This window comes from Oryctolagus cuniculus, chromosome 17 (assembly GCF_964237555.1).
Source record: "Oryctolagus cuniculus chromosome 17, mOryCun1.1, whole genome shotgun sequence".
Classification (NCBI taxonomy): Eukaryota; Metazoa; Chordata; class Mammalia; order Lagomorpha; family Leporidae; genus Oryctolagus; species Oryctolagus cuniculus.
In genome coordinates this window covers 41,025,812-41,050,627 of record NC_091448.1, presented here as the reverse complement: position 1 = coordinate 41,050,627, position 24,816 = coordinate 41,025,812, and the positions used below count along the sequence as shown (strand labels likewise).

Sequence of the window (24,816 nt, the reverse complement as noted above, 5' to 3'; positions counted from 1 at the left end):
CCAAGATGGAAATTGAATCAGGATTAAAGACCCTCCCAGCAGAGAAAAGCCCAGGACTGGATGGCTTTGCTGCTGAATTCTACTAGCATTTAAAGAAGAACTAACTCTATTTCTTCTCAAGTTATTCAAAACAATTGAAAGGGAGGAAATCCTCCAAAATTCTTTCTATGAAGCCAGCATCACCTTAATTCCTAAAATCAGAAAAGATGCAACAGTGAAAGAAATTACAGATCAGTTTCCCTGATGAACATAGACACATAAATCCTCAATAAAATTTTGGCCAATTGAATCCAACAACACATCAGAAATATCATTCACTGGGACCAAGTGGGATTTATCCCTGGTATGCAGGGATGGTTCAATGTTTGTAAATCAATCAATGTGATACACTACATTAACAAACTGAAGAAGAAAAACCATATGATTATCTCAATAGATGCAGAGAAAGCATTTGATAAAACACAACACCCTTTCATGATGAAAACTCTAAGCAAATTGGGTATAGAAGGAACATTCCTCAACACGATCAAGGCAATTTACGAAAAACCCATGGCCAGCATCCTATTGAATGAGGAAAAATTAGAAGCATTTCCACTGAGATCCAGTCCCAGACAGGGACACTGACTCTCACAATTGCTATTCAACATAGTCCTGGAACTATTGGCCAGACCCATTAGGCAAGAAAAAGAAATCAAAGGGGTTCAAATTGCGAAAGGGTAATTCAAACTATCCATATTTGCAGATGACATGATTCTATACATAAGGGATCCAACAGACTCCAGTAAGAGAGCATTGGAACTTATAGAAGTTTGGTAAAGTAGCAGGATATAAAGTCAACACAAAAAAATTCAACAACCTTTATGTACCCAGACACTGCCACAACTGAGAAAGAACCTCTAAGATCAATCCCATTCACAAAAGCTACAAAAAAAAAAAATCAAATACTTTGGAGTAAATTTAACCAAGGATGTCAAAGATCTCTATGATGAGAACTGGAAAACATTAAGGAAACAGATATAAAAAAATGGGAAAATCTTCCATGTTCATGGATTGGAAGAATCAATATCATCAAATTGTCCATACTTCCAAAGCAATTTACAGATTGAATGCGATACCAATCAAAATACCAAAGACATTCTTCTCAGATATAGAAAAAAATGATGCTGAAATTCATATGGAGGGACAGGAGACCTTGAATAGCTAAAGCAATCTTATATAACAAAAATAATGCCAGATTTCAAGACATACTACAAGGCAGTTATAATCAAATACGACTGCTACAAAAACAGATGGATAGACCAATGGAACAGAATACCAGAAATCAATCCAAGCATCTACAACTAACTTATATTTGACCAAGAAGCTAAAACCAATCCCTGGAGCAATGACAGTCTTCAACAAACGGTGCTGGGAAAACTGGATTTCCACATACAGAAGTATGAAGCAGGACCCCTACCTTACACCTTATACAGAAATCCATCAAAGATAGATTAAAGACCTAAATCTATGACCTGATACCATCAAATTGATAAGGGACATTGGGGAAACCCTCCAGGATATTGGCATTGGGAAAGAGTTCTTAGAAATGATCCCAGAGTCACAGGCAGTCAAAACGAAAATTCACAAATGGGATTACATCAAATTGAAAAGCTTCTGTACTGCAAAAAAACACTCAGCAAAGTGAAGAGACAACCAACAGAATGGGAGAAAGTACTTGTAAATAATGCAACTGATAATGGCTTAATAACCTGAATATATAAAGAGATAAGAAAAACAACAAAACAAGCAACCCAGTAAAGAAATGGGAAAAGGACTTAAACAGACATTCTTCAAAAGAGGAAATCCAAATAGCCAATAGACATATGAAAAAATGTTCAGGATCACTGGCTGTCAGGGGAATGCAAATGAAAACTATAATGAGGTTCCACCTCACCCCAGTTAGAATGGCTTTCATACAGAAATCAACAAACAACAAATGCTGGCAAGGATGGGGAGAAAAAGGTACCCTAACCCACTGTTGGTGGGAATGCAAACTGGTAAAACCACTATGGAAGTCAGTTTGGGGATATCTCAGAAATCTGAATATAGACCTACCATATGACCCACCCATCCCACTCCTGGGAATTTATCCAAGGGATATGAAATCAGCAAACAAAATAGTTATCTGCACCCCCATGTTTTTACAGCTCAATTCACAATAGCTAAGACGTGGAATCAACCTAAATGCCTGTCAACTGAAGACTGGATAAAGAAAGTATGGGATATATACTCTATGAAATACTATACGGTGGTAAAAAATGAAATCCAGTCATTTGCAACAAAATGGATGAATCTGGAAAACATGATACTTAGTGAAATAAGCCAGTCCCGAAGGGACAAATACCACATGTTCTCCCTGACCTGTGATAACTAACAGAGCACCTAAAAGGCAATCTGTAGAAGTGAAATTCACACTTTGAGAAGCAATGACTTAAACAGTCTTTGTTTTGACTTTTGAGGAACACTTTTTTTCTTATTGGCGAATGGGACTGGGAATGGGAGATGGAGGGGGAGGTTGGTTGGGAGTAGAGGTGGGAGGGAGGGTATGGTGGGAAGAATCACTATATTCCTAAAGTTGTACTTATGACATTTGTACTCATTAAATAAAAGGTTTCTTGGGGGGAAAATGGCTACTTTAAAAAAATAAATAAAAACAAAATAGTTATTTCCAAAAAAAGAAAAAAATTCACTGGAAATCAGGGACAAAGGGTCTATCAATGAAGATCGGGAAGTCAGTGCCAGACACTTTGGTTTTGTGCTTGCACCAGGTGCACAACCCAGATTTGCACATGCACAGGTATCCTCTCACCCATTTAGTCCTCCAAAATTCCAGAGTTCTGCCCTGCTTCTCTCATCTGTTCATCCACTCTCACCTACACAGATCTGGCTTCCAGATCCGCCATCTCTGGCCCTGACCCTGTTCACCAGCTTTTGCTTGGGTTAGGGTGTCTAAGCTGGCAGCCAGAAATGATAAGATGTTATCATCTACAACAGCTTAGCTCAACAGCATCAGGGAGAAGGAGGACCCTGGGTGCAGATTTTTATGGGAGTTTAGGGTGTAGCATTGGGCTGTCCATTCATTTTTTTTTTTTGACAGGCAGAGTGGACAGTGAGAGAGAGAGAGAGAGAAAGGTCTTCCTTTTGCTGTTGGTTCACCATCCAATGGCCGCCACGGCCAGCGCGCTGCAGCTGGCACACCGCGCTGATCCGATGGCAGGAGCCAGGTACTTATCCTAGTCTCCCATGGGGTGCAGGGCCCAAGTACTTGGGCCATCCTCCACTGCACTCCCTGGCCACAGCAGAGAGCTGGCCTGGAAGGGGGGCAACCGGGACAGAATCCGGTGCCCCGACCGGGACTAGAACCCGGTGTGCCGGCGCTGCAAGGCGGAGGATTAGCCTAGTGAGCCGCGGCTAATGTCCATTCATTCTTTCAACAATGTACATCTAGTGAGCGCATGTATAAGCAAGGCACCAGGGTGCAGAATCTAAAAGACACAATCCTTGTCCCCGGGAAGGGTGAGACAAGGCTGATGGAGGTGAAGGAGGGCCGTCCTTGCGAGGTGTGTGTCAGGAGCAGTGGCCCACGGGGAGTTTCACATCTCCTAGGGTGTGACAAAAAGTGCCCAAACCCCCTTGATTCTGTGAGTCTCCACAGCCAGGGTCAGGCCTTGCTTTTGTACACTTTCCCAGCATATCCGGTACTCAATGATTGTTTGCTGAAAGAAGGAATAAATGAAGGTATAATGTGTTATGTGGAACAATTGACTGCTCCTTGGAGGGTGACAGGAAGGGACAAGCAAGGTGTTCCCTAGAGGCATGACCACTGAGCAATGTCCTGGAGGTATGAATAGGTCTTTGTCAGATAGCTGAGACAAGGAAGGTACAGTGGGCAGAGGGACAGTGGCTGCAGTGGCACAGAGGCAGGCGTCAGGGCCTGGAGTGCCCGGTACATGGTCAACCACGGGCAGATGCCGAGGCTTGAAGGTGGCCAGGGACCAAGCTGCATGGGGCCTTGGGAACCACCCTAACGGGTTTGGATTTGTGCACATTACAGGAAGCCCTGGGACGGAAAGGTTTCAATTTGGGTAAGATGTGGCCACTATGTGGGCTGAGGAAGAGGCACTACCAAGGAAAGTAGCCAGAGATTCTCTTTGAGAACTCTAAGGCTGCTATCTATCTAAGGCTCCTTACAACTGGGGCCCGGGGCCAGCCTCCCAGAGCAGGCATGAAGGTGGGAACCAACAGCAGTGAGAGCAGCAAGTGGGTGCAAAACCACTGCTGGCCAAACTTTCAGATGATCCCTGTGTCCATGAGAGAATGCAGGCATGGACTCCCCTGTTATTGAATCAAATCCTATTCTACAGATGGGAAAACCAAGGCCCAAGGCAGGCACAACCTAGCCAAAGTACCATGGCAAAATCAGAACTAGAATCCAGGCCGTCGGTCTGGTTTGTTCTCCACAGGATGGGCAGACATGTTTCTTTGGGGTAAGAAAGTACTCACCAGCCAATCCCTCCTTGGATTAGCTCCCAGCATCATCTCCCCAGAGGCTTTGCCTGAGTTCCAATGATGCAGTGTGGTACAGCAGAAAGAACATGGGCTTGGGACCCTGACAGATTTAGGCACAAAGCTCAGCCCTTCTGCTCCCTTAGCGATGGGACCTTGAACAAGTTACTTAGCCATGAAGTTCTGTCATCTGGAAAGTAGAGCTAGCTATACCTCCCTTGCAAGGCTGTTGTGAGGAATCAAATGAGACAGTGTACGTCAAGGTGTCTCTGCTGCCTAGCGATTGGCAGGTAGCAAGCACTCAGTTATTAGCAACTGTTGTTATTCTTCTACCCCTGTAGGGTTCCAGTTCTGCTCTCAGCATGTGATCACACTGCCAGTCTTGGGGTGGTGGCCCTGGGACTCTGCAGGGGCTTCTGTAGCACCTGTGAGCTGGCTGCATAAGGGGCATTTTTCAGGTTATCCAGGAAGGCAGGGATGCACCTTGGCCTAATTGGGTTTAGGGCAAATGCCGATTTAAAACACTGCAATGTCTGCCCTGGGTGACAGCCTGTGTGTGTTCTTCTAGATTATAGAATAAAAGAAAATAAACAGAAGTGTGTGTGTGTGTGTGTGTGTGTGTGTGTGTGTGATGCATGGGTGGCATGATTTTACCATGTAAAGAACGTTCCCATTCACGGCACAATTCCCCAAGTCCCCACTCCTGTTAGGGCCCTGGCTGCAGAGTCAAGTTTCCTAGCATGAGTTGTGCCAGCCTTCCAGGAGAGGGCTTCCCGCTCCCCAGCATCTCTCACCCTTGGCCTTCTTGCAAGCTTTCCTTGAGTTTTGAGCTGAGACAGCAGAATCTTGGACTGAGAGTGACACGGCGCTTATTTCATGGATGTGCCCCAGGCTATGGGAGGCACTGTGATTTAATGCACCACCAAGAAAGAAAACCACTCTCCATCGTAATTGTAAGATGTGATTGACTGTAAAACAAGTCCTGATTTCAGACGTGAAAATGTGAAAAAAATAACTGCTTCTTACAACCAATGAAAAACAGTGGTTGAGGACCATGGTCACTGGGTAGATTAGCACAAGAGCAGAATGAGAACATACAAATGGGTGTCAACCTCCAAATTATATGTGACTTCACGTTCTTTTCTGTTATAGAAATTGGTAGTCTATAGACTCTGTGGGGGACAGCGACTGGGTCTGTTTTGCTCATTACCTTGTTCCCGTGGCTTCACTCACAGTAGGTCCTCAACAAATAAGTGCTGTGTGAATAAGCAAAACACAGCTTTGCTATAAAAGATATGGAAAGCTCAGAAAAAGATAAATCATTCATAATTCCCCCCACAGTGGGTATTTTGGCTTATTCCTGTCAAGTCTTATTTCCTATGAATGTGCTCTTTTATATACATGTAAACATAACGTATTATTAGGTTTAGCTCTGGGATGTGTTTTTGTATTTCTCTATTAATATGAATGAAATGATGAAGTGAGATGATGCGGAAATGCTTTGAAGACTGTAAAATGTTTAACAAATATCTTATTAGTCATAATAATCATAGGAGGACTGGTATGAATGGGGCTGATTTTCTGAGAACACACTTCAAAGCAAACAATGAATTTGCCCTGTGAAGCTAATACTTCTGTCTCCTCATCCTACTCACCACGGGGAGCCCCTCTCTTCATATTGTCCAAACAGAGGCTTCAGGCTTCTTAGAAGCCATCACTGCCAATTCTCACCCGGTCCAAAAATTCTTTCCCTATCACTTGTAGGGGGTGGGTAGGGCTTGGGGGAGGAGTAACCACATTGCTCAGGCTGCTGAAAAGTATTGGCCCAGGGAGCACCACCTCTTTTCCAACCTCTACTGGCCGGACAGGGAGGAAGTCACACTTTGGGCTTCAAAGAATGTTTTGCCCTTACTCTGCTCAGTAACAGCAATGTAGGCACCAGGGAGCTATCAACACAAGGGAGTCACTCATGAGCATGGTAGTAGGGACATTCAGCACACCGCAGAGTCAGATTTGCCTTGGGTAGCTAACCTAGTCGAAGAATTCATCTCCCAAGTTAGCAGTCTAACCCCTGCATGGCCCTTTGAAGGGAGGCTGGCAATGACTCTCCTGGACCACACTCCAGCTGGACTCCCCCGAGCCCTCCTCTTGATGAGTCCTTGGCTTTGCCTATGAAGACGTGTGTGAACAAACCATGAAGCTTGACCCTGTCTCCCAGTCTCTGTGTGAGTACGGGAGCCAGACTTCCATGAGCACCGGCTAGCAAACACAGAACGCTGTTCTGATTTTTTTGAGTGATCTCCATTTCCCTGACTTCGCTCAAGTCCCTGCCAGCCCCCTTCCTGCCACAGCAGTCTGTTGCTGATAGGAATCTGCCCTTAGCACTTCAACTGCTGTCCAGCATCGCTTGCCTTTGATAACCCAACTAAGCTGATAGCTTGGGCTCCAGGCTCACCTAGTGTGCCTGGCCATCTGTGTGCCTTTAACTGGGTAATCCACATTCCCATTCTTCCTGACCCCCAACCTGCCTTGTGCCTCTTCTTTCTTTTTTCTCAAGGACACATTTTCTGGTTGTACCATTTGGTTCCCAAAATGTACCTCCAAGGCACCCCACTTATGTGTCCATCACCTGCCCCAATATCTGGTCCAGGCCAGGCTAACTTTCTCTTGCATGCTGTAGCAGAAGCTGAGCTTGGCCATTGCCAACTGCCCAGGCATTGTGAACAGGGCACAGTCAGGGAAGCCTACACTGTCAGTGCTCTCCCAGGGGTTAACAAATACAAGGATAGTTCACTTACACGTCCATAAACAGCTTTGAATGTGGAATGTCATTTTGCAACCTGAACAAACAGCTGTGATCAGTACAAGGTGTACGATGGTGTTTGAGCCAAACGTGAAAGCCCAGCTGAGCCCCCACCTTCCACATGTACATGGTTCCCAACTGCACTGTCACGGTTCCTGACTTCCCAGCTCACGCCCTGGTGCTGGCGCCTGATTTACTGCCCGAAGCCTCCCACAGCAACTGTCTTCCACGGCCTGGCTTAGGACTCTTCACAGGGTCCTGGTCTCTCTGGCTTTAACTCGAGGCCAACCAGACACGAACAGCTGGAGATAAGGGCAAGAGACAGTGGGCATGCCTCTCGGCAGTCTTGCCTTGAGACCTCCCGTCTACTCAGAGCTTGCACAGGTCTCCCTCTCAAGATGGGAAACCCACTTCAGACACGATGTGGTGCCACTCCGCCTCCACCACCAGCCAGCAGCATGGATGTGGCAGTCCTGGCTTCATGGTCGTGCCCATCTCCAGGGTGACCTCAGAGAGAGCAGGCAGGCGCCCGTGCATGCGGGTTCAGGCCACTTAAACTCTGTGGCTGGGCGCCATGCTGTCATCCCCCTTCTTCTCTAGGCTCCTTCGGATCACAGTAACATAAGCAATGAAGCTGTTAAACCCTGCTTAGCAGTTTCCCTTAGCATCCACTGGCATGAAACACAAAGTTATTTCATCAACATGCATAGAAAGTCTACTGTGACAGAATGTTCTCGAAATAAAAAAAAATCTTCAACCAATTCAGTGAAGAAGAAAATGAGCTGGTTTTTCCCTCCCAGCCAGTTTTCAGAAACAAAGGTGGTACAGGAGGTTACCCATCCTCTTTCTCTGAGCCCAGCTCCATCCCAGCCTCCCAGGAGGATTCAGAGCCTGCCAGCAAAGGGGATCTCATTTTTTCCTCCTCGTATCTCTGCAGGTGGTCGGGGTAGGCTGAGCCCAGCACACTTACCCTCTGCTCCTGTGTGGCCACGAAGGTCTGGAACCCTGGAGCCACCCCGAAGCCCAGCTCTTGGATGAAAGGCGGCTCAGACTGACTGTGGATCTGAACTTTCACTCCTGCTTCAAACGTCGTCTCCTCTGAAAGAACACAGTGGGGACAGAGCCGGGGGTCAGCCACACATGGGGGGACAGAGCTGGGGGTCAGTCACACATGGAGGACAGAGCCGGGGGTCAGCCACACACAGTGGGGACAGAGCTGAGGGTCAGCTGCACAGACGTGCACGGAGCCCTGGGCTTGGAGAGCACAGAGGGATGTTCAAAGGCCACGTGCTGCACAGGTGGAGGTCCCCAAAGACGCCTCCCTCCCTGCCTCTGGGAGCTGTAAGGATGTCACCTTACACAGCAAGGGACACTGCAGATGCTTGGGGTGGAGCAACGATCCTGGATCACACCGGTGGGAGCCGTGTCATTACAGAGCTCCTTACTGGGGGAGGCAGGAGGACCAGAGGCAGAGAGAGGATGGGAATGTGCCGTGCTGCTGGCTTTGAAGATGGAGGAAGAGCCGTGAGCCAAGGGATGCAGGCAGCTTCCAGACGCTGGACAGGCAAGGGCATGGATTTTTCTCCTACAGCCCCCAAAAGGGACACAGCCCTGCAGACGCCCCGGTCTAGGGAGGGAAGGCGTCAAAAGAAAAAAGAAAAGTCTAGGGAATCCCATTTCAGACCTTGGGCCTCTAGAATTGCCAGATGATGAATGTGTTTTCAGCCACTCTAATTGTGGTCGTCTGTTAGAGCAGCAGTGGGAAATGAATTTGAGCCAGCCAGGCCCACCGTCTGCCTCAGCTGGCAGATCTGTGGAGTGGGATTATGAAGCGAGTCATGCTCCTTTATCTGCCAACTTCTCTGCTCAGTCAGGAGTGGAAGGAAGGGCATCGGGCGGAGGAAAACACGACGCAGCACAGTGGGAGTACCACACAGGGCTTGCTGCATACCAAGGCACCCACTCCTTGCAACCAAGAGTTTCCCTCCTTTGTTCCTTTCGGAATAGAAATGGCCTCTGGCAGTGGGAGGTGGCAAAGCCTGGCTCATGGTGGAAATGGCACTTGGGGGATTGCATTGGTTTTTACCAAATTTCCCTCTGTCTTACCCTCTCCGAACGGCTATAGAAGGAGCTTTCCGAAATGCAAGCCCCGTGTGGCTCTCTCCCTTGCATATCAGCAACCCAGGCTCTATTGCAGCCTTGCTTTTCAACACTCTGCTTCAAGGCACTGCATGGGTGCATTCCTGGCCCCTGTTCCTAGGTGCATGCGCACCGGCTCCTGTCTGGAATGCCTGCCTGTCTTGTCTCCCTATCTCCCTTCTTATCACTGCAGATTCTGCCTCCCAGTCCCAGCCACAGCAGCTCCTGCTCCTGCTGTTGTCTCTTCCACATCTGCCTGCTGGAGCCTCAGCCACACCCTGACAGTCTCTCTGTAGCACCCTGGGGCCAGGTTCTTGCCCTTCTCTCTCTCTCTGGCTCTCTGAGCCCCTGCACAGGGCCAGGCCTAGCAGGCACCCAGGGGAAATCTAAGGAATGAATGAGTGGGAGATTTGTGAGTCGAACCTCACTCATTTATTAATGGGCAAGGCCAATCTGGAGTCCAGATCAAGGTGTGTTCTAAAAGAATGCTTTAAAAGAGAAGCAGGAGAGGCTGGGTAAATGCGGGAAACAGGAGAGCCGAGCCAGGCGGGATGATGGGGCCCAGGGTCAAGGAGGGAGGACGTGTCAGCCCTGGGGCCACAGCTGGGGGAGGGTCTGGGGACACACTAAGCCTGGGGCACAAGAGAAAGGGTGGGAAGCAAGGGCGGGGCCAGTTATGGAACATGTAGGGGTCGCTGGCTCAGACAGGGCTCTGGAGCTACGTGAGGTTTCCACGGCCAGGGGTGCCTGGCAAGACAGGTGCAGTGGGTAGCCTGTGCCCCAGGGAAGGACAGGCAGGGTTTCCATTCTAGACAAGGAGTCCAGTGGGTGATACAGGGTTTCAGGAAGAGACCCTAGGTGAGGAATCCCTGCAGATAAGGTTTCCTAGAGTGGGATAGGCTCCCAGCCAACCCATGCTCGACCCCCTTCCCTCCAGCAGTGTCAGTGGCTCTGCAATCCCTCTCTCACTCCCTCCCTTCCTTCGAAAGGCAGAGTGACAGAGATGGGGGAAAAGACAGACAGACAGACAGACAGACACATACACACACACACACACGTCTTCCAGTCACTGGTTTACTCCCCAGATGCCCCCAACAGCTGAGGTTGGGCCAGGCTGAAGCCAGGAACTACATCTGGGTCTCCCACATGGGAATACTTGGGCCATGATCTGCTACCTCTCGCTGTGGGCATGAGTAGGAATCTGGATGGGAAGTGGAGGCAGGACTTGATCCTAAGTGCTTGGATATTGGATGCTGTGCTACAATGTCTGCCCCTGTGCTGCAATTCCTCCACCCAGGTCACCCTGTACGCCTGTGGTTTGCTGTGGCTCTCTCCCATACACGGTGAATTCTCCAGAGAATAGACTGTGACCTATTCATTCCGGTGCCTCCTTGCCTAGCCTGTGTCCCGGGCCACAGGTGGAACCTTGGAGAAGGCCTCCGATTCTGGAGGAGCCTTTCAGGGGAGGGAGGATTGTCAGGGCGGGGGTGCGGTGGGGATGGGGCAGGGTAGAGTGATCGGCCTTCAGCAGCTGTGTTTTCTTTTCTTTTTTCTGTTGACAGGTAGAGTTATAGACAGTGAGAGAAAGAGAGAAAAGTCTTCCTTCCGTTGGTTCACTCCCCAAATAGCCACTATGGCCAGTGTTGTGCCGATCTGAAGCCAGAAGCCAGGTGCTTCTTCCTGGTCTCCCATGTGGGTGCAGGGACTCAAGCACTCCCGGGCCACAGTGGAGAGCTGGACTGGAAGAGGAGCAACCAGGACTAGGACCCTGCGCCCATATGGGATGCCGGCACCGTAGGTGGAGGATTAACCAAGTGAGCCACAGCGCCGGCCCAGGAGCCATGTTTTCTAAAGTCTGCCCATGCCAGGGGTTGTTGGGGGTGAGGATCCCCAAGAACAGGCTTGGGTGGGGGAAAGGAGAGAGCATGGGGGTGATATGGGGACTACAGGCTGCCTGGGCTGGGAGAAATGGGGATGCATTCAGAGGGCTGTGGGAGGGATCAGGAAAGGCGCCAAACTTGTTTTTCCCCACACTGGCTGGCGCTGTGTGCCTGTGACATGATGGAGCTTCAGAAACCTTACGCCCAGTAAGACAGATTCAGAGCAGCCGACCTGTGGTTCATAGGGAGAAACCAGATATTCAGCCCTTGTTTTGGGAATAATTTGAGTAATGGGCAGAACAGCAGGGCTGGTCGCCTCTCCCTGTTTCAACTGCCCAAGTTAAACATGTTGAAACCACCTATGGCCAAGCAGGTATCCCACATCAGAGGGCCTGGTTCTGGAGTCTGGCTCTGGCTCCTGGCTCCAGCTTCCTGCTGATGCAGACCCCAGGAAGCAGAGGTGAGGGTGCAAGTAGCTGGGCTCCTGCCATTCATGTAGAGACCTGGATTGAGTTCCTGGCTTCTGACTCTAGCCCTGGCCCAGTCCCTGGACATTGCAGGTCTTTAGGGAGTGAATCAGTGGGAGGTACTTTTTTGAAGATTTATTTTAAAGGCGGGGGTAAGGAGAGGGGCAAGTGGCTGCAACAGCCAGGCCTGGGCCAGGCTGAAGCCAGGAGCCAGAACTCCATACGGGTCTCCTGTGTGGGTGGCAGGGGCCCAAGCACTTAAACCATCATGTGCTGCCTTCCTAGGTGCACTAGCAGTGAGCAGAGTAGCTGGGGTGAGGACTGGTGCTCTGATATGGTATGCCAGTGTTGCAAGTGGCAACTCAGCTTGCTGTGTCACAATGCCAGCCACAAAGTCAGCATTCTTTCTAGCTTATAGGGAGTGTGTTTTATGTAGTATATGCCCTGGTTCATAGCTCTGGAGGGTCTGAATGGGGCTGAAGAATGGGAGGATCTGCTTCTTGTGATATCCCCCAAGCCTCTGGTACAGTGATGGAGCAGAGCTTAATAAACAGTTGGGACTGGCTCTATGGCATAGTGGGTAAAGCCGTCGCCTGCAGTGCCAGCATCCCATGTGGGCGCCAGTTCGAGTCCCAGCTGCTCCTCTTCCGATCCAGCTCTCTGCTATGGCCTGGGAAAGCAGTGGAAGATGGTCCAAGACCTGGGCCCCTGCACCCACGTAGGAGACCAGGAAGAGGCTCCTGGCTCCTCACTTTGGATCAGTGCAGCTCCGGCCATTACAGACAATTGGAGAGTGAACCAGCAGATGGAAGGCCTCTCTCTCTCTCTCTGCCTCTCCTTCTCTCTGTAACTTTGACTTTCAAATAAATAAGTATTTAAAAAAATAGTTGCTGAATAAAGCAAGTAAGGGTGGTGATGGGGGGGGGGCGAGGGACAGGTCGGGAGGCTGTGCCTAGTGTTTCCTGCCCACTGCCTGGCTGCGAGTCACCAGTCCCCACGTCTCGGAGGTCCTGCCCTGCTGACGTGCAGGTGGGGCTATATGCACAACATTCCCCTTCACTGGGACCCCCCTATGTAATTTGTGGGTCCCAGTGTAAAATGCAAATGTGGTGCCCATGGTGGAAAAAACCTGTTGTTAAACAACAGATTGTTAATAATTTATGAAAATGAACATGATGTTCTTAAGAAACAGGAGCATTTCAAGATGGCCATGACAGCATTAAACCAGGTGTGTGGCCCTTCTGAGCACGGGGCCCTGTGTGACTGTCCTGATTCGAATCCACCCTCGTGCTGGCAGAATTGTTCAGACCTGCACATTACTCTCATTGCCGAAGGCTCCAGCACGGAACTCCTTCAAGGAAGGCAGGCGCCTGGTGCGGTGAAGGATTTGTTTATACTTTGCCAGCATCGGGATTCAAAGCTCCAGAGAGCGAGTGAGCGAGCAAGGATGGAAAGCTACTACAAGCGTAGTGTTTGGAGCCGCTGTTAATTGAGACCATGCTGAAACCCAGACGGCTTAACATGAAAGCGCAGTCGAGAGGAGCGAGGCGCTGCAGAGTTCAGCCAGCAGCAGCTAGCTTCTCCTGGCACATCTCAGGCGTGTGGCCAGGGCGGGCGCAAGGTGTGCTCTACCTGGGGAGGCCTTTGCTGCATGTGCAGAAAGGGTGTGGGGGGGAGACAGGAGCGATGGGCAGACCATGGTGGGGCAGGGAAAGTGCCCCGCAACAAAAGCAGCTTAAACCTTTAATCTTCAGGAATTACAGGACACAGGTGGAGGAAATCAACACTGGAGAGAAGTAGGAAGGAAGGCATCTCTGAAAGCCTGGGGGATTTGCTAGGCTCCGGCAGGGGATGTGCTGATCAGAGGGCTCTTGTTTCGGACAAAACTGACTCCCTACCTGTGGCTAGTGTGGGGGCCCTGACTGAGCGGGTAGGGGGAAGGTCAGCCCTGTGCGGGGTGTCTCACGGTGCAGAGGGGTCCTGGGCAAGATGACTTCTGTCCACACCCCCCCCCCCCCATTCCTCTCCACCATGCTCTCTGCCTGGGAAGTCTGCTTCATCACGGCTCCCCTGATCTCTGGGTTCTGACTGGGGTCAGTCACGGGAGAAGAGGTGCAGGCCATGCTGCGGAGTCTCTCCATTCTGTTGGTGGGGTCCCTGTGGGAGACCCCGCCTCAGGGGTGGGGTTGGGGGGGGTCTGTCCATATTGCTGTCTCTGGGCTCTGAGCATGCCTCCTTCCTGCTTCCCCTGGGGGTGGTGATGGCTCTCCCGGCTCCCAGGCCAGGGTGGCTGCACCACACCAATGGCCTTGCTTACACCTTTCTGAACAGTCTTCCGTGAATCTTTTTTTTTTTCTTGACAGGCAGAGTTAGTGAGAGAGAGAGATAGAAAGGTCTTCCTTCTATTGGTTCACTCCCCAAATGTCTGCTACGGCTGGCGTGCTGCGCCGATCCGAAGCCAGGAGCCAGGAGCCAGGAGCCAGGAGCTTCCTCCTGGTCTCCCATGCGGGTGCAGGGCCCAAGCACTTGGGCCATCCTCCACTGAACTCCCGGGCCACAGCAGAGAGCTGGACTGGAAGAGGAGCAACTGGGACAGAACCGGCACCCCAACCAGGACTAGAACCCGGGGTGCCAGCGCCACAGCGCCGGCCACCTTCCGTGAGTCTTTATGGGCACCTCCCAGTTGGCAGGTCCCACAGGCCCTCACTTGACCTCTGGGGAGAGTCTCCCCTGTGGCACCGTTCATTGTGTTTGAGCTCCCTGAGGTATGGAGACCTCACTCCCTGAAGAGAGTCGTTTTCAGCCTCTGACACTGCTTGAAGACCACCTGCCTGCAGATTTTATCTCTGGTCTTAGCTCCACCTCCTTCCCACTATGCACCCTGGCAGGGATCGCCCAGGGTTAGAGCACCCCTTTCCCAGAGGAGCCAGTCACACTGAGACAGGCAGAAATGCAGGCCTCTTATGCATGAAGAGCAGACCCAGAGAGCTGGGGACAGCCGGTTAAATGCCGGAGCTCCGGGGGTGGGCAGGGTGACCTCTAGCAAGTTATGTGATCTCTGGGAGCCTCGCACTTCTCACTTACCAGATGGGTATGAACAGAATAATGGGTCCTTTTCTGTGGGACCTTGTGAGGCTTAAACGAGACAGCCTAGTTAGCCTGGCTGATTGCTAGCACTTAAGCAGAACCCAGTCATTTGCAGTGTTACCACCATCATCACACGTCAGGATTTCTGACTCTCTACAGAGTCCAGCTGTGTCAGCTGCTGTTGTACACTCCTCTTGGCTCACGCGGGTCCCTCCAGCTGGCCTGGCCCTTCTTCTCGGCTTTTGTTTGGTTAGCCTCAGCCCAGTCTTGCTGTCCCCACCTCCTAGCAGCTTCCCCTCCACTGGGTGCCCCAGCATCTGGTACTTACACTGTTTTCCCCCTGGGTTCTAACTCTGTCTCTCCATTAAGGCAGAGGGAGAGAGGGACAGGGAGAGGGAGGAAGGGAGCAAGTTCCCGGTGGGCGGGGCGGGGCAGGGCAGGGGAAGACTGCTCTGCAGGGGGTTCCGCTGTCCTTGCTCTCTCATCCCAGAGTTCAGGGGAAAGCTCACAAGTGTGCCAAGGACAGGGGTCGGGACCAGCCACTCTAGTGAGGAGCTTGCCAAATGCAGTCGGAGTCAACTACAGGCACCATCTTGGTCCCCAGGGACATGCAGGGAGGCCCAAGGCCGGGGAAGAGAGGCAGGGAAGTACATCAGGGTAGGCCTATGTTTGACTCCGGTTTGACTCCTAGCTCCACATTGAAGACCTGTATGGTCTCAGGCCAGTTATTCTGCTTCTCTAAATCTTAGTTTCTTCTTTGTTCAAAGATAAGTGATTGGGGGAGAGGGCTGGTGTTGTGGCCTAGTGGTTAAGTTGCCTCTGGCATGCTGGCATCCCCTATGGGTGCTGCTTTAAGTCCCAGCTGCTCCACTTTGGATCCAGCTCCCTGCTAATGTGCCTGGAAAGCAGTGGAAGATGGTCCAAGAGGTTGGGCCCCACTCCTACCTAGGAGACCTGGGAGGAGCTCCAGGCTTCTGCCTGGCCCAGTCCTGGCTGTTTTGGCCATTTGGGAAGTGAATGAGCAGCTTGAGGATCTTGTTCCTCATTCCTCCGTCTCTCTATAACTTTGCCTTTCAAGTAGGTAAAATAAATGTCTTAAAAACAAAAGAGGGCTGGCGCCATGGCTCACTTGGTTAATCTTCCACCTGCAGTGCCAGCATCCCATATGGGCACCCGGTTCTAGTCCCAGCTGCTCCTCTTCCAGTCCAGCTCTCTGCTGTGGTCCGGGAAGGCAGTGGAGGATGGCCCAAGTGCTTAGGCCCTTGCACCCGCATGGGAGACCAGGAGGAGGCACCTGATCCTGGCTTCGGATTGGCGCAGCACCGGCCATAGCGGCCATTTAGGGGAGGATGAACCAACGGAAGGAAGACCTTTCTCTCTGTCTCTCTCACTGTCTAACTCTACCTGTCAAATGAAAAAAAAAAAAAAAAAGCAAGTCAGGGCTGATCTCTAGGATTACTTTAATTTCTACATTTCCATGAGCTGAGGGCCATGCACCACATCTTATTTTAATCTGCAAAACAGATGTATTTAACAAGCAGCTATTTGGAACTCACATCAAGTCAGAGAGACTGATGGTTCTCCAGGCACAGAACACACAGGGTGCTGCCTGTCTACAGCCGGACCCTGTGTGCCTCGTCCTCCTCTGCCCCTCCCCAGGGAGGTGGCTGCCCTTGGTGAGAAAACCAAACCCAGCTCACAGTTGGGCAAGCTCATGCCTGATAGCTCGCAAGTGCCATTTAGAGCTGAGCGAAGCCACAGGAGGAAGGAAAATCAGCACTGTGTCCCCGCAGGAAAGGCCTGTAACTCAGGAACTGCTATCAGCCGGACTCAGTGTCCCAGAGACCTGCTTATTGCACTGTTAAGGGTTAACCTGTTACATCATGAGGCTTAGAGGACAAAGTCCAGGGAAGCCCCTTGTACCTACCCGGTGGGGTGATACGCCCACAATGGAGAAGAATATAGTTCATGTTAGGTCTTGCTTATGCAACAGGAAGTAGGGCTACATTTAGGTTCCTGCTAAACAGAATACTTGCAAAACAGGAGCCAGTGTTATGGCACAGTGGGTTTAAGATGCCGTTTGCAACACTGGCATCCCACATGAGTGCCAGCTCAAGTCCTGGCTGCTCCACTTTCAATCCAGCTCCCTGCTAATGCATGCATCTGGGAAGCCAGGGGAAGATGGCCCACGTGCTTGGACCCTGACACCCAAGTGGAGACCTGGATGAGTTCCAAGATCCTGGCTTCAGCCTTGGCCAGCCCCAGCTGTTGTGGCCAGTTGGGGAGTGAACCAATGAATGGATGATCCATCTCGATCTCTGGCTCTCTCCCTCGCTGTCACTCTGCCTTTCCAATAAATAAATAAGTAAATCTTTTTTTAAAGGACAAGATATTTGCAAAACAGATGATGGTGCAGGCACTCCATGTGGAGTGGAAGATTTGTCCCAGAGATTCTTTAAGTACTGAGTTTCCTGGTGCATCCAGGTTCAGAGATGAGAAATCCCAGGATAAGAAGGCTGCTGCGCCTGGGCGGGTGACAGGCAGATGGGAGACAGCAGCCTTGGAAAGGTGTCAGGAAGTGCCACGTCTCGGAGATGACGGGGCAGGTGCGTGATGATCACGCTTCTGCTTGTAACGTGTCTGTTTACACACGCAGGTGGAAGTTAGGCGAGTGGGTCACGTGGTGTGCATACGGCGAAGAGATACAGAATTCAGGGTCCTCCGGAGCAGCCCTGGAGTCACAGCAAGGTCTTGTCCTGGAACTTTCTCCATCAGTGGATGTAAAAAGCACCACAGCTTTCCTGCACCGGGAGGTCTGAGCACTACTCTGATGTGAAGATGACATCCCCAGGCTTCCAAACAGTGGTCCAGACGGAGCTTCTTAGACTCGACCCTGCACACGCGTCACCTGGGGGTCCTGTGGCAGAGCAGCCTCAGGCTGGTGCCCAAGACTCTGTGGGTCCAGCCAGCTTGCGGGTGTTGTCAGGCTGCCAGTCCGGGACTCCCAGGTGGAAGCTAGGGCTTCCCACAGGCCCATGTGAGCCGGCCTCCATCTGCCTCTCCAGCCCCAGGTTTCAGCCGCAGGGCCAGGAGCTCCCGCCCGCCTGGCACTGCTGCTGGCCTTTGTTGCTCATTTGTCTCCCTCTGCTTGGGACTTCAGCTCTCCATGGTGCCACATCCTCCCCTAACTCCCACTCACTACCCAGAAACCTGGCACACCTGCCTGGGACGAGGACCAAAGGCCACCTCCTTTCTAAAACCTCCCTCGAGATCTCTTCTTCCAGATCCACCCTCCCTCCTTTGCTCTCTCTAGCTTTTCTAGCTGTCATAGCCCTCGAGGTCTTCTCTGACCAGGCTGCAAATGCCTGGCACAGCTCAGGCTCCTGGCAAGAAAGCTGTGGGGTGAATGTGCTCCCATCCACCCTGTACAAGGAGCACTCAGGATGCTGCTTAGATCGGAAACTCTTTGGAAAACCTGAACTGGGCCCCACATCTGTATCACTGGAGTGCCTGGCACACTGTAGGTGCTGGGTGGAGATTAATTACAGAGGAAGATTTTTACAGCTCTGACACTGGCTCTGTTTCACATGCTTCCAAGCTGCTCTCCTCGGATGGTTGCCCGGCTGGCTGCTGGTTTTAACCAGATCTCATATTGTCTGCGTAGCGCTTAGCTTGTGCACTAAGCAGGCTTCCCAGGTTGCTTCTGCCTGCTGAAGAGATACCTGCCTCTAGTGGTGCTTCTGATTCATGGCATCCTCCCTCCAGGGTCCATGAGCACCTGTGGAGACCAGCCCCTGTCATGCGGCACAGAGATCCCACAGTGAGGGCGAGCAAGGTGGCTTGGCTAGCTCTGCATGTCCCTGCACTCTTGACTCTTAGAATTCAGGCCAGAGCCTGCTCCTCTTGTTCTGGGGAGGTCCTTAGGACCTGGCACCGTGACAAGAGTATTTCCTGGGAGCAGAGATGTTAGGGAAACCATAGCAACCATCCGCATCCACTCTTGCCATGTTCCATTTCTGATGGGGGTGAGGGGCGGTAGGAAATGTGTTACCCTTGATAGCTGCTCAGGCCTTCCAGCTATGCTCAAAATTTATGATTATTTTTAATTTTTATTTTTTATCAAAGCAATATATGTACATAATTTACAAAGCCAAATGGTACTGCAAGGCTTCTAATGGAAAACATCAGTTTCCTGCTCCACCTCTGTGTGCCTCGAGAGGCCCAATCTCACAGGCAGAGGCTCACAACCATCTGAGCTGCTTCTTCCAGGATCTGCTCTCGTAGTTCCATGCATACACACTGCTCGATGGGTCTTTCTTGGTTCGAGGACATTTTAGATATCGTCTCCTGAATTCCTTCCCTGGAAGACGAGGATGCAGGCTTAAGGGGGAAGTCTCCTGCCACAATTCCTGCAGGTGAGGGTAGATGGTGCTTTGAGATCAGCACCCGCTTCCACATAACCACGGCTCTGGAAGTGTTGTCTGCACCCCTGCCTTGCCACTTAGAGCATGCTTGGTATCTTCCTGGTGAAACTACTGTGGTTATACTGCTTCACCTTGCCGGCTTGTTTGGCCTGCCAGGGCCCTGTCACCAGCAACCCAGGGCCATAGGACACCTCTTGGGACAGTGGCCAGGGCCACTGGGGCCAGGCCTGCAGGAGTCACCGTCTCCCGCTCCAGTCTGATGGCTGCTCTCTGGGCCCCTGCTTGGCTGTCATCCTGGTTCTTCTCTTCTTCCTCCTCTAGGAATTCTTAGGCCAGAGCCCCCCATGTCGCAATCTCACACAATCGTCTTTCTTGACTGACTTTCTCATCTTCTGTTAGCTTCCTGAAAAAGTTTACCTGGAGACACATTGTGTTTTGGAAGCAAATTCTACCCTTCCACATCACCTGTAGCTTGCTGGAATGGAATTCTGTCTTAGGAAAGGAAGATGGACAGTTGTAGGCATCGTGCCATTCCCTGGGGCTCTGACCACACCTGTTGGGAAATCCCGAGTCATCTGGATTCTGGATTCTAGGTATGTGACTTGTTTCCTCTCTCTGGAAACTCTTTTTTTTAATTATTTACTTGAAAGGTAGTTACAGAGAGAAAGCAAGCTTGATCTTCTATCTGCTAGTTCACTCCTCAAATGGCTGCAATGACCTGGGCTGGGCTAAGCGGGAGCTGGGAGCCAGGAACCACATCTTGGTCTCCCAAAGGGGGGGCAGTGCATACCCTGCCGCTCTCCCAGGTGCATCAGCAGGGAGTTGGATCAGAAGCAGAGTACGTGGGATGCAAGCCAGTGTTCTGATATTGGACACAACACAGCCAGTGGCTTCACCCTCTACACCCGATGCCAGCCCCACCCTCTGGAAACATTCAATATTCTCCCTTTATGTCAGTCAGCTTGACTCTTGCAGGGCTGTGTCTTGGTCTGTTTTGTTTTTGTTTTTTTTGATGCATGCAATATTTTTAAGTTCTGATATTTTCTTTTTCTCTGAATTTTCCCTTTTTAGTAGCATCTTGTGCTTGTGTGTATGGATGCCGTATCATCTCTTATCTCTATTGAGAATTTTAATTAAAACATTTTGATGTTTCCTTCTGCTTCTGCATTTATTTCTTATTAAACACTTACATAATGCCTAATATTATCAAGATACTTTTCTAAGCACATCATAAATATTAACTCCTTTCAATCCACCAACCAACAACCCTATAGCATAGACAATATTATTATTCCCACTTTAGAGGGGATGAAACCAGTGCTCAGAGGTTGAGTAAGTTGCCCAAGGTCACACAGCGGCTATACCACACACAGGCTAGGTGGTATAGCCGGGATGTGAGCCCAGGCAGTTTGGCTCTATAGCTTGTGCTATGGTCCATCATCTCGATTTTCTCCAAGTCCCTCCCTCCCTCCCTCCCTTCTTAGCTATCTAGCTATCTGACAGGTAGAGTTATAGACAGTGAGAGAGAGTGATACAGAGAGAAAGGTCTTCCCTCCATTGGTTCACTCCCCAAATGGCCACTACTGCCGGAGCTGTGCCGATCTGAAGCCAGGAGTTAGGTGCCTCCTCCTAGTCCACCGTGCGGGTGCAGGGGCCCAAGCTGAACTGGAAGAGGAGCAGCTGGGACTAGAACCTGGTGCCCATATGGGATGCCAGTGCCGCAGGTGGAGAATTAACCAAGTGAACCATGTTGCCGGCCCCGATTTTCTCCAAGTTTCTTTGTTGTCTGGCTTTGGTTCCTTTCCTGTTGGTGGTTTCTCTGAAGTAGCTGGCTCTGGCTGCTCAGCCCTTCCTTGTGTGGGCGGGGCTTAGCAAGGGACTCACTCTAGGGCACCCTCACCAGGCCATTTAGTTTGAGGTCTGCTGTCATCATCTGGGGGTCTTCCCCCTTGGGCTTTTCCGTTTCCCCAGAAGGGGAGTCCCTGTACCTGTGTGGAGGTGGGAAGGGTGGGGGAGCCTGGCCGAGAGTCTCAGCCTCAGCCAGCAGCACCCCACGCCAGCTCCCCAGTTTCTGTACAGCGTGCTGTCCATGCCCTCTGTGGGGCCTGTTCTGCCCAGGTCCACTGCCTGCCTGGTCTCTTTGTGGGGAGAGATACTTGTCTGGTTGCCTCGGGCCAGGGAATGACATCTGGGGTCCTGAACAGCTCCTTTTTCCGACTGGTAACGGAATCCTCCTCGTTTTAGTGCTACCTCTCAGTCCGGCTGCAGCGGGAGCTGATGCCTCCGATTTCTCATCTTCTCTGGGCTTCTAAGGTAGGAGCCACTTGGCTCCCCCAGGGCAGGCTCTTATTTCTCAGCCTATTTTGCCGAGTCAGTCACCGCTCATCCACTTGGTCTCTGTCAACATTTGTTGACAACTACGGACTTTGTCCCAGAAGGTTTGTATGTGTAACAAAGAAAGGAAAAAACCCTCCTTGGCTGCTATTGAGGTGGGGCCTGTGGTGGGACCCTCCCACCCACACATCTGCTTGGTGAGGTGCCCCAGGTTTGATCAGAGGCTGAGACCCTCGGCTCTGGCGCTCCACAGACCTCCCACGAGCTCCCTCCACTGCCTCGGCAAAAAGGAGGCAGTGCTTAGAGTTGGACAGACACAGCTCATGAACAGACACCTGCTATCCAACGGTGTTCAAACTGGGCTCCCTGCAGACTGAGCGCGTCTCGCGGACGCTCTGGGGCGGCGCCCGAGAACAAAGGAGAAGGCAAACTGGTGCCCCCTTTTCCAGCTGCTCCGGAGCTCTGCTTCCACCTGCCTGGTGTGCAAAGACGGCGCTCAAGCTTTCATTCCACGTGTGATCCCTCTCTCAAAGGAGAACAGAGCAGAGGACGGCAAAGGACGCCAGCACAGACCTGTCATCAGGCCGCCAGTGCGTTGCCCCCATCTCTTTTCTCCCGCCATCACTGGGGCAGCGCTTTCACAATCCCGCTCGGAACTTTAAAGGAATTTAGTGGCGGGAGCGTTGCTTTTGGGTTCTGATCCTGGTTTTGCCCTGACTCACTGTCTTCACTAGGTGTGCATCCTTGGGCAGCTGACTCAACCTCTCTGGGCCCCGCTCCTTCCTCTTCCCACGGTGCTGACCCCGGCCAGTGAGCAGCGTCCTGGGAAGACGCCCAGGACTGCTCGTTAGTGTTAGTTTCTCCCTCGCCTGGGCTCCTGCAGTTTGCACGAGTCCAGCAGTTTTTGGCTCTCTAAACACATATTTATTGCTCCAGCATATCAGTCCAAGAGTCCTGAGCTCTTGGGCCCTATGTTTCAGTGGAAGGGGACAGGTAGTAGAACTTAAGTAAATCCCGTGGTATGTATGAAGGGAACATGTCATAGGGACAAGGCAAAATCGAGCAGATGAGGGGGAGAGGACTGAGGCAGGGTCTAATTTTAGATAGGGCCGTCAGGGTTGGGCTCACCGAGAAGGTGCCATCTGAGCGAAGGCTGGACACAGGGAAGCCATCAGCCATGCAGATGTCGGAGCAGGGAGAGTACTGGGCAGAGGGAAGCGTGATCGTGATGCCCTGAAGTCAGACTGCAGTCAGGAGGCCGAAGCGGGTGGGCTGCTTGCATTCCATAAGGAATGCCTGGGTGTGAGTCCCAGCTCCTTCCCGTTTCCAGCTTCCTGCCGAGGTGCGCACACCCTGGGAGGCAGCAGAGGATGGCTCAAGTGTTTGAGTCCCTGCCACTCCAGTGGAAGACTTGGATTGTGTTTCTGGCTCCCAACTTTGGCCTGGCCAACACTGGCTGATGCAGGCACCTGGGGATTGAACCACCGGACAGGAGATCTCTCTCGTGTGTCCATCTCTGTCTTGGCCTTTTAAATAAAATGAAAAATAAGTAAATTTAAAAAACAGTAAAGGAAGCCAGTGTGGCCAGAGGCAGGTTAACAAGGTGGGGTAGCGTGAGGCCGCAGAGACCGGGGGAATAACAGGGCCAGGGCTTTGTCCCTATCGGAACATTGGCTTTAAAAACAATCCCCCCTTAGAAGATGTCGAATGTTACATTCATGCTTCTTTAACATTGGAATTTGGGGAAATCAAGGCTGATTATATTTCATAAAAAAGTGTGTTTTGCATTGGAGTGAATGAGGAATGAAAGGAGGGGAGAAAGAGAGTGCCTTACTTGTGGTCTTGCCAGCATTTAAACCTGTCCACTTAGAGCTAGAGTTCCTTAGAGAGCTCCCTGTACACTGATCCAGTTTCCTAAGATGCAACCCCCTTGCCACATACAAACATGCTAGTTCCCCCAGCACAGCCATTCACAGGCCTAGCCGCTCCACAGAGGCCCCTCGGGACTCCTCCCCTGTGCCATTCACCCAGGGTCTGCCCATGAACCCGCTCCCCTGCTCACTGCTGATGGGCCCAGGGCTGGGCATGTGACTAAGCTGAGCCAATGATCTCCTCCTTTGTTTTTCTTTTTGCTGCATCAGTGAGATAGTTACAAAAGTCCCGTGCTGGTGGTAGATCAGTAAGCTATACAACTGGGGGTCTACAGGAAACCATGTGTGAAAATCATGTGTGTGTGCACATGTGTGTATATTCATATGTGTGCATGCATGTGTATATGCCTGCACGTGCTTGTGTGTGTAAAGGCTGCATCTAGTGAGAATGAAAGGGTCCTGGAGAGGAGAGGCGAGGGGTCCCAGGGCACAGCAGCCCTTGGCTCCTGTTGTGTCTGGCACCACGGCCTCCCCCTCCCGCTGGCTGGCTGCGTGAGCTTGCCTTGATTCTGAGGGCAATGCAATTCCTTTTATGCCTAAGCTTGTTTGATTCAGGCCTCTCTTATGTGCAACCTAGATAACCTGCTGCCTATTTCTTTTATCTTTGAAGTTACTCAGAGGTTTCTACACAGACTTTCATTTTTAACAACCTCCCACCTGTCTTCAATTTAATTTCCTTTAGAAAACCCCGGCCGTGAAACCTGCACTTCTGTAGTCTAGGTCAGCTTTTCCAAAAGTATATTTTGTAAGCTCCTCCATGAAGAAGGTTGCCATGGCCTGAGGCATTTGGGAAGTGAATGTTGTGTGTGCTATTCCTATCGTGGAGGCTCCTGACATAGCACAATAAAGCGCTCCTGTTGTGGGGAGCAATCCGGACTAGACTGAGTTACTGGAATTAAGACTTATTCTGTGCATCTGCTCTCCCACTGTGGGGAGCAAACCGGACTAGACTGAGTTACTGGAATTAAGACTTATTCTATGCATCTGCTCTCCCACAATATGGCGCTGGGAGAGAAGTAAACAGCTTCCACACAGCTGCCTCCAGTTCAACCAATAAACTGTAGGACTTGCTCCTGATTGGAGGAGAGCAGCGTACTCGGCGTGTGGGCAGCCGAGTTAGGATTGGCGGAGGAGGACTATAAAGGAGGAGAGAGACGGCATGCACGGGGAACATCTAAGGGGAACGCCTGTGCAGCCCCCGAGAGA

General features: G+C 51.1%; 1 protein-coding gene across 4 annotated transcripts in view; it reads right to left on the bottom strand.

Moving 5' to 3' along the window:
* Positions 1 to 24,816, bottom strand: part of ASIC2 (acid sensing ion channel subunit 2) — a 1,130,491-nt gene that overhangs the window by 94,603 nt on the left and 1,011,072 nt on the right. For all 4 annotated transcript variants that reach the window (XM_070061074.1, XM_051824639.2, XM_070061073.1 and 1 more), the window contains exon 3: positions 8,319 to 8,446. In XM_070061074.1, coding sequence (XP_069917175.1) covers positions 8,319 to 8,446 — 128 coding nt within the window. The remainder of the gene's footprint in view (positions 1 to 8,318; positions 8,447 to 24,816) is intronic.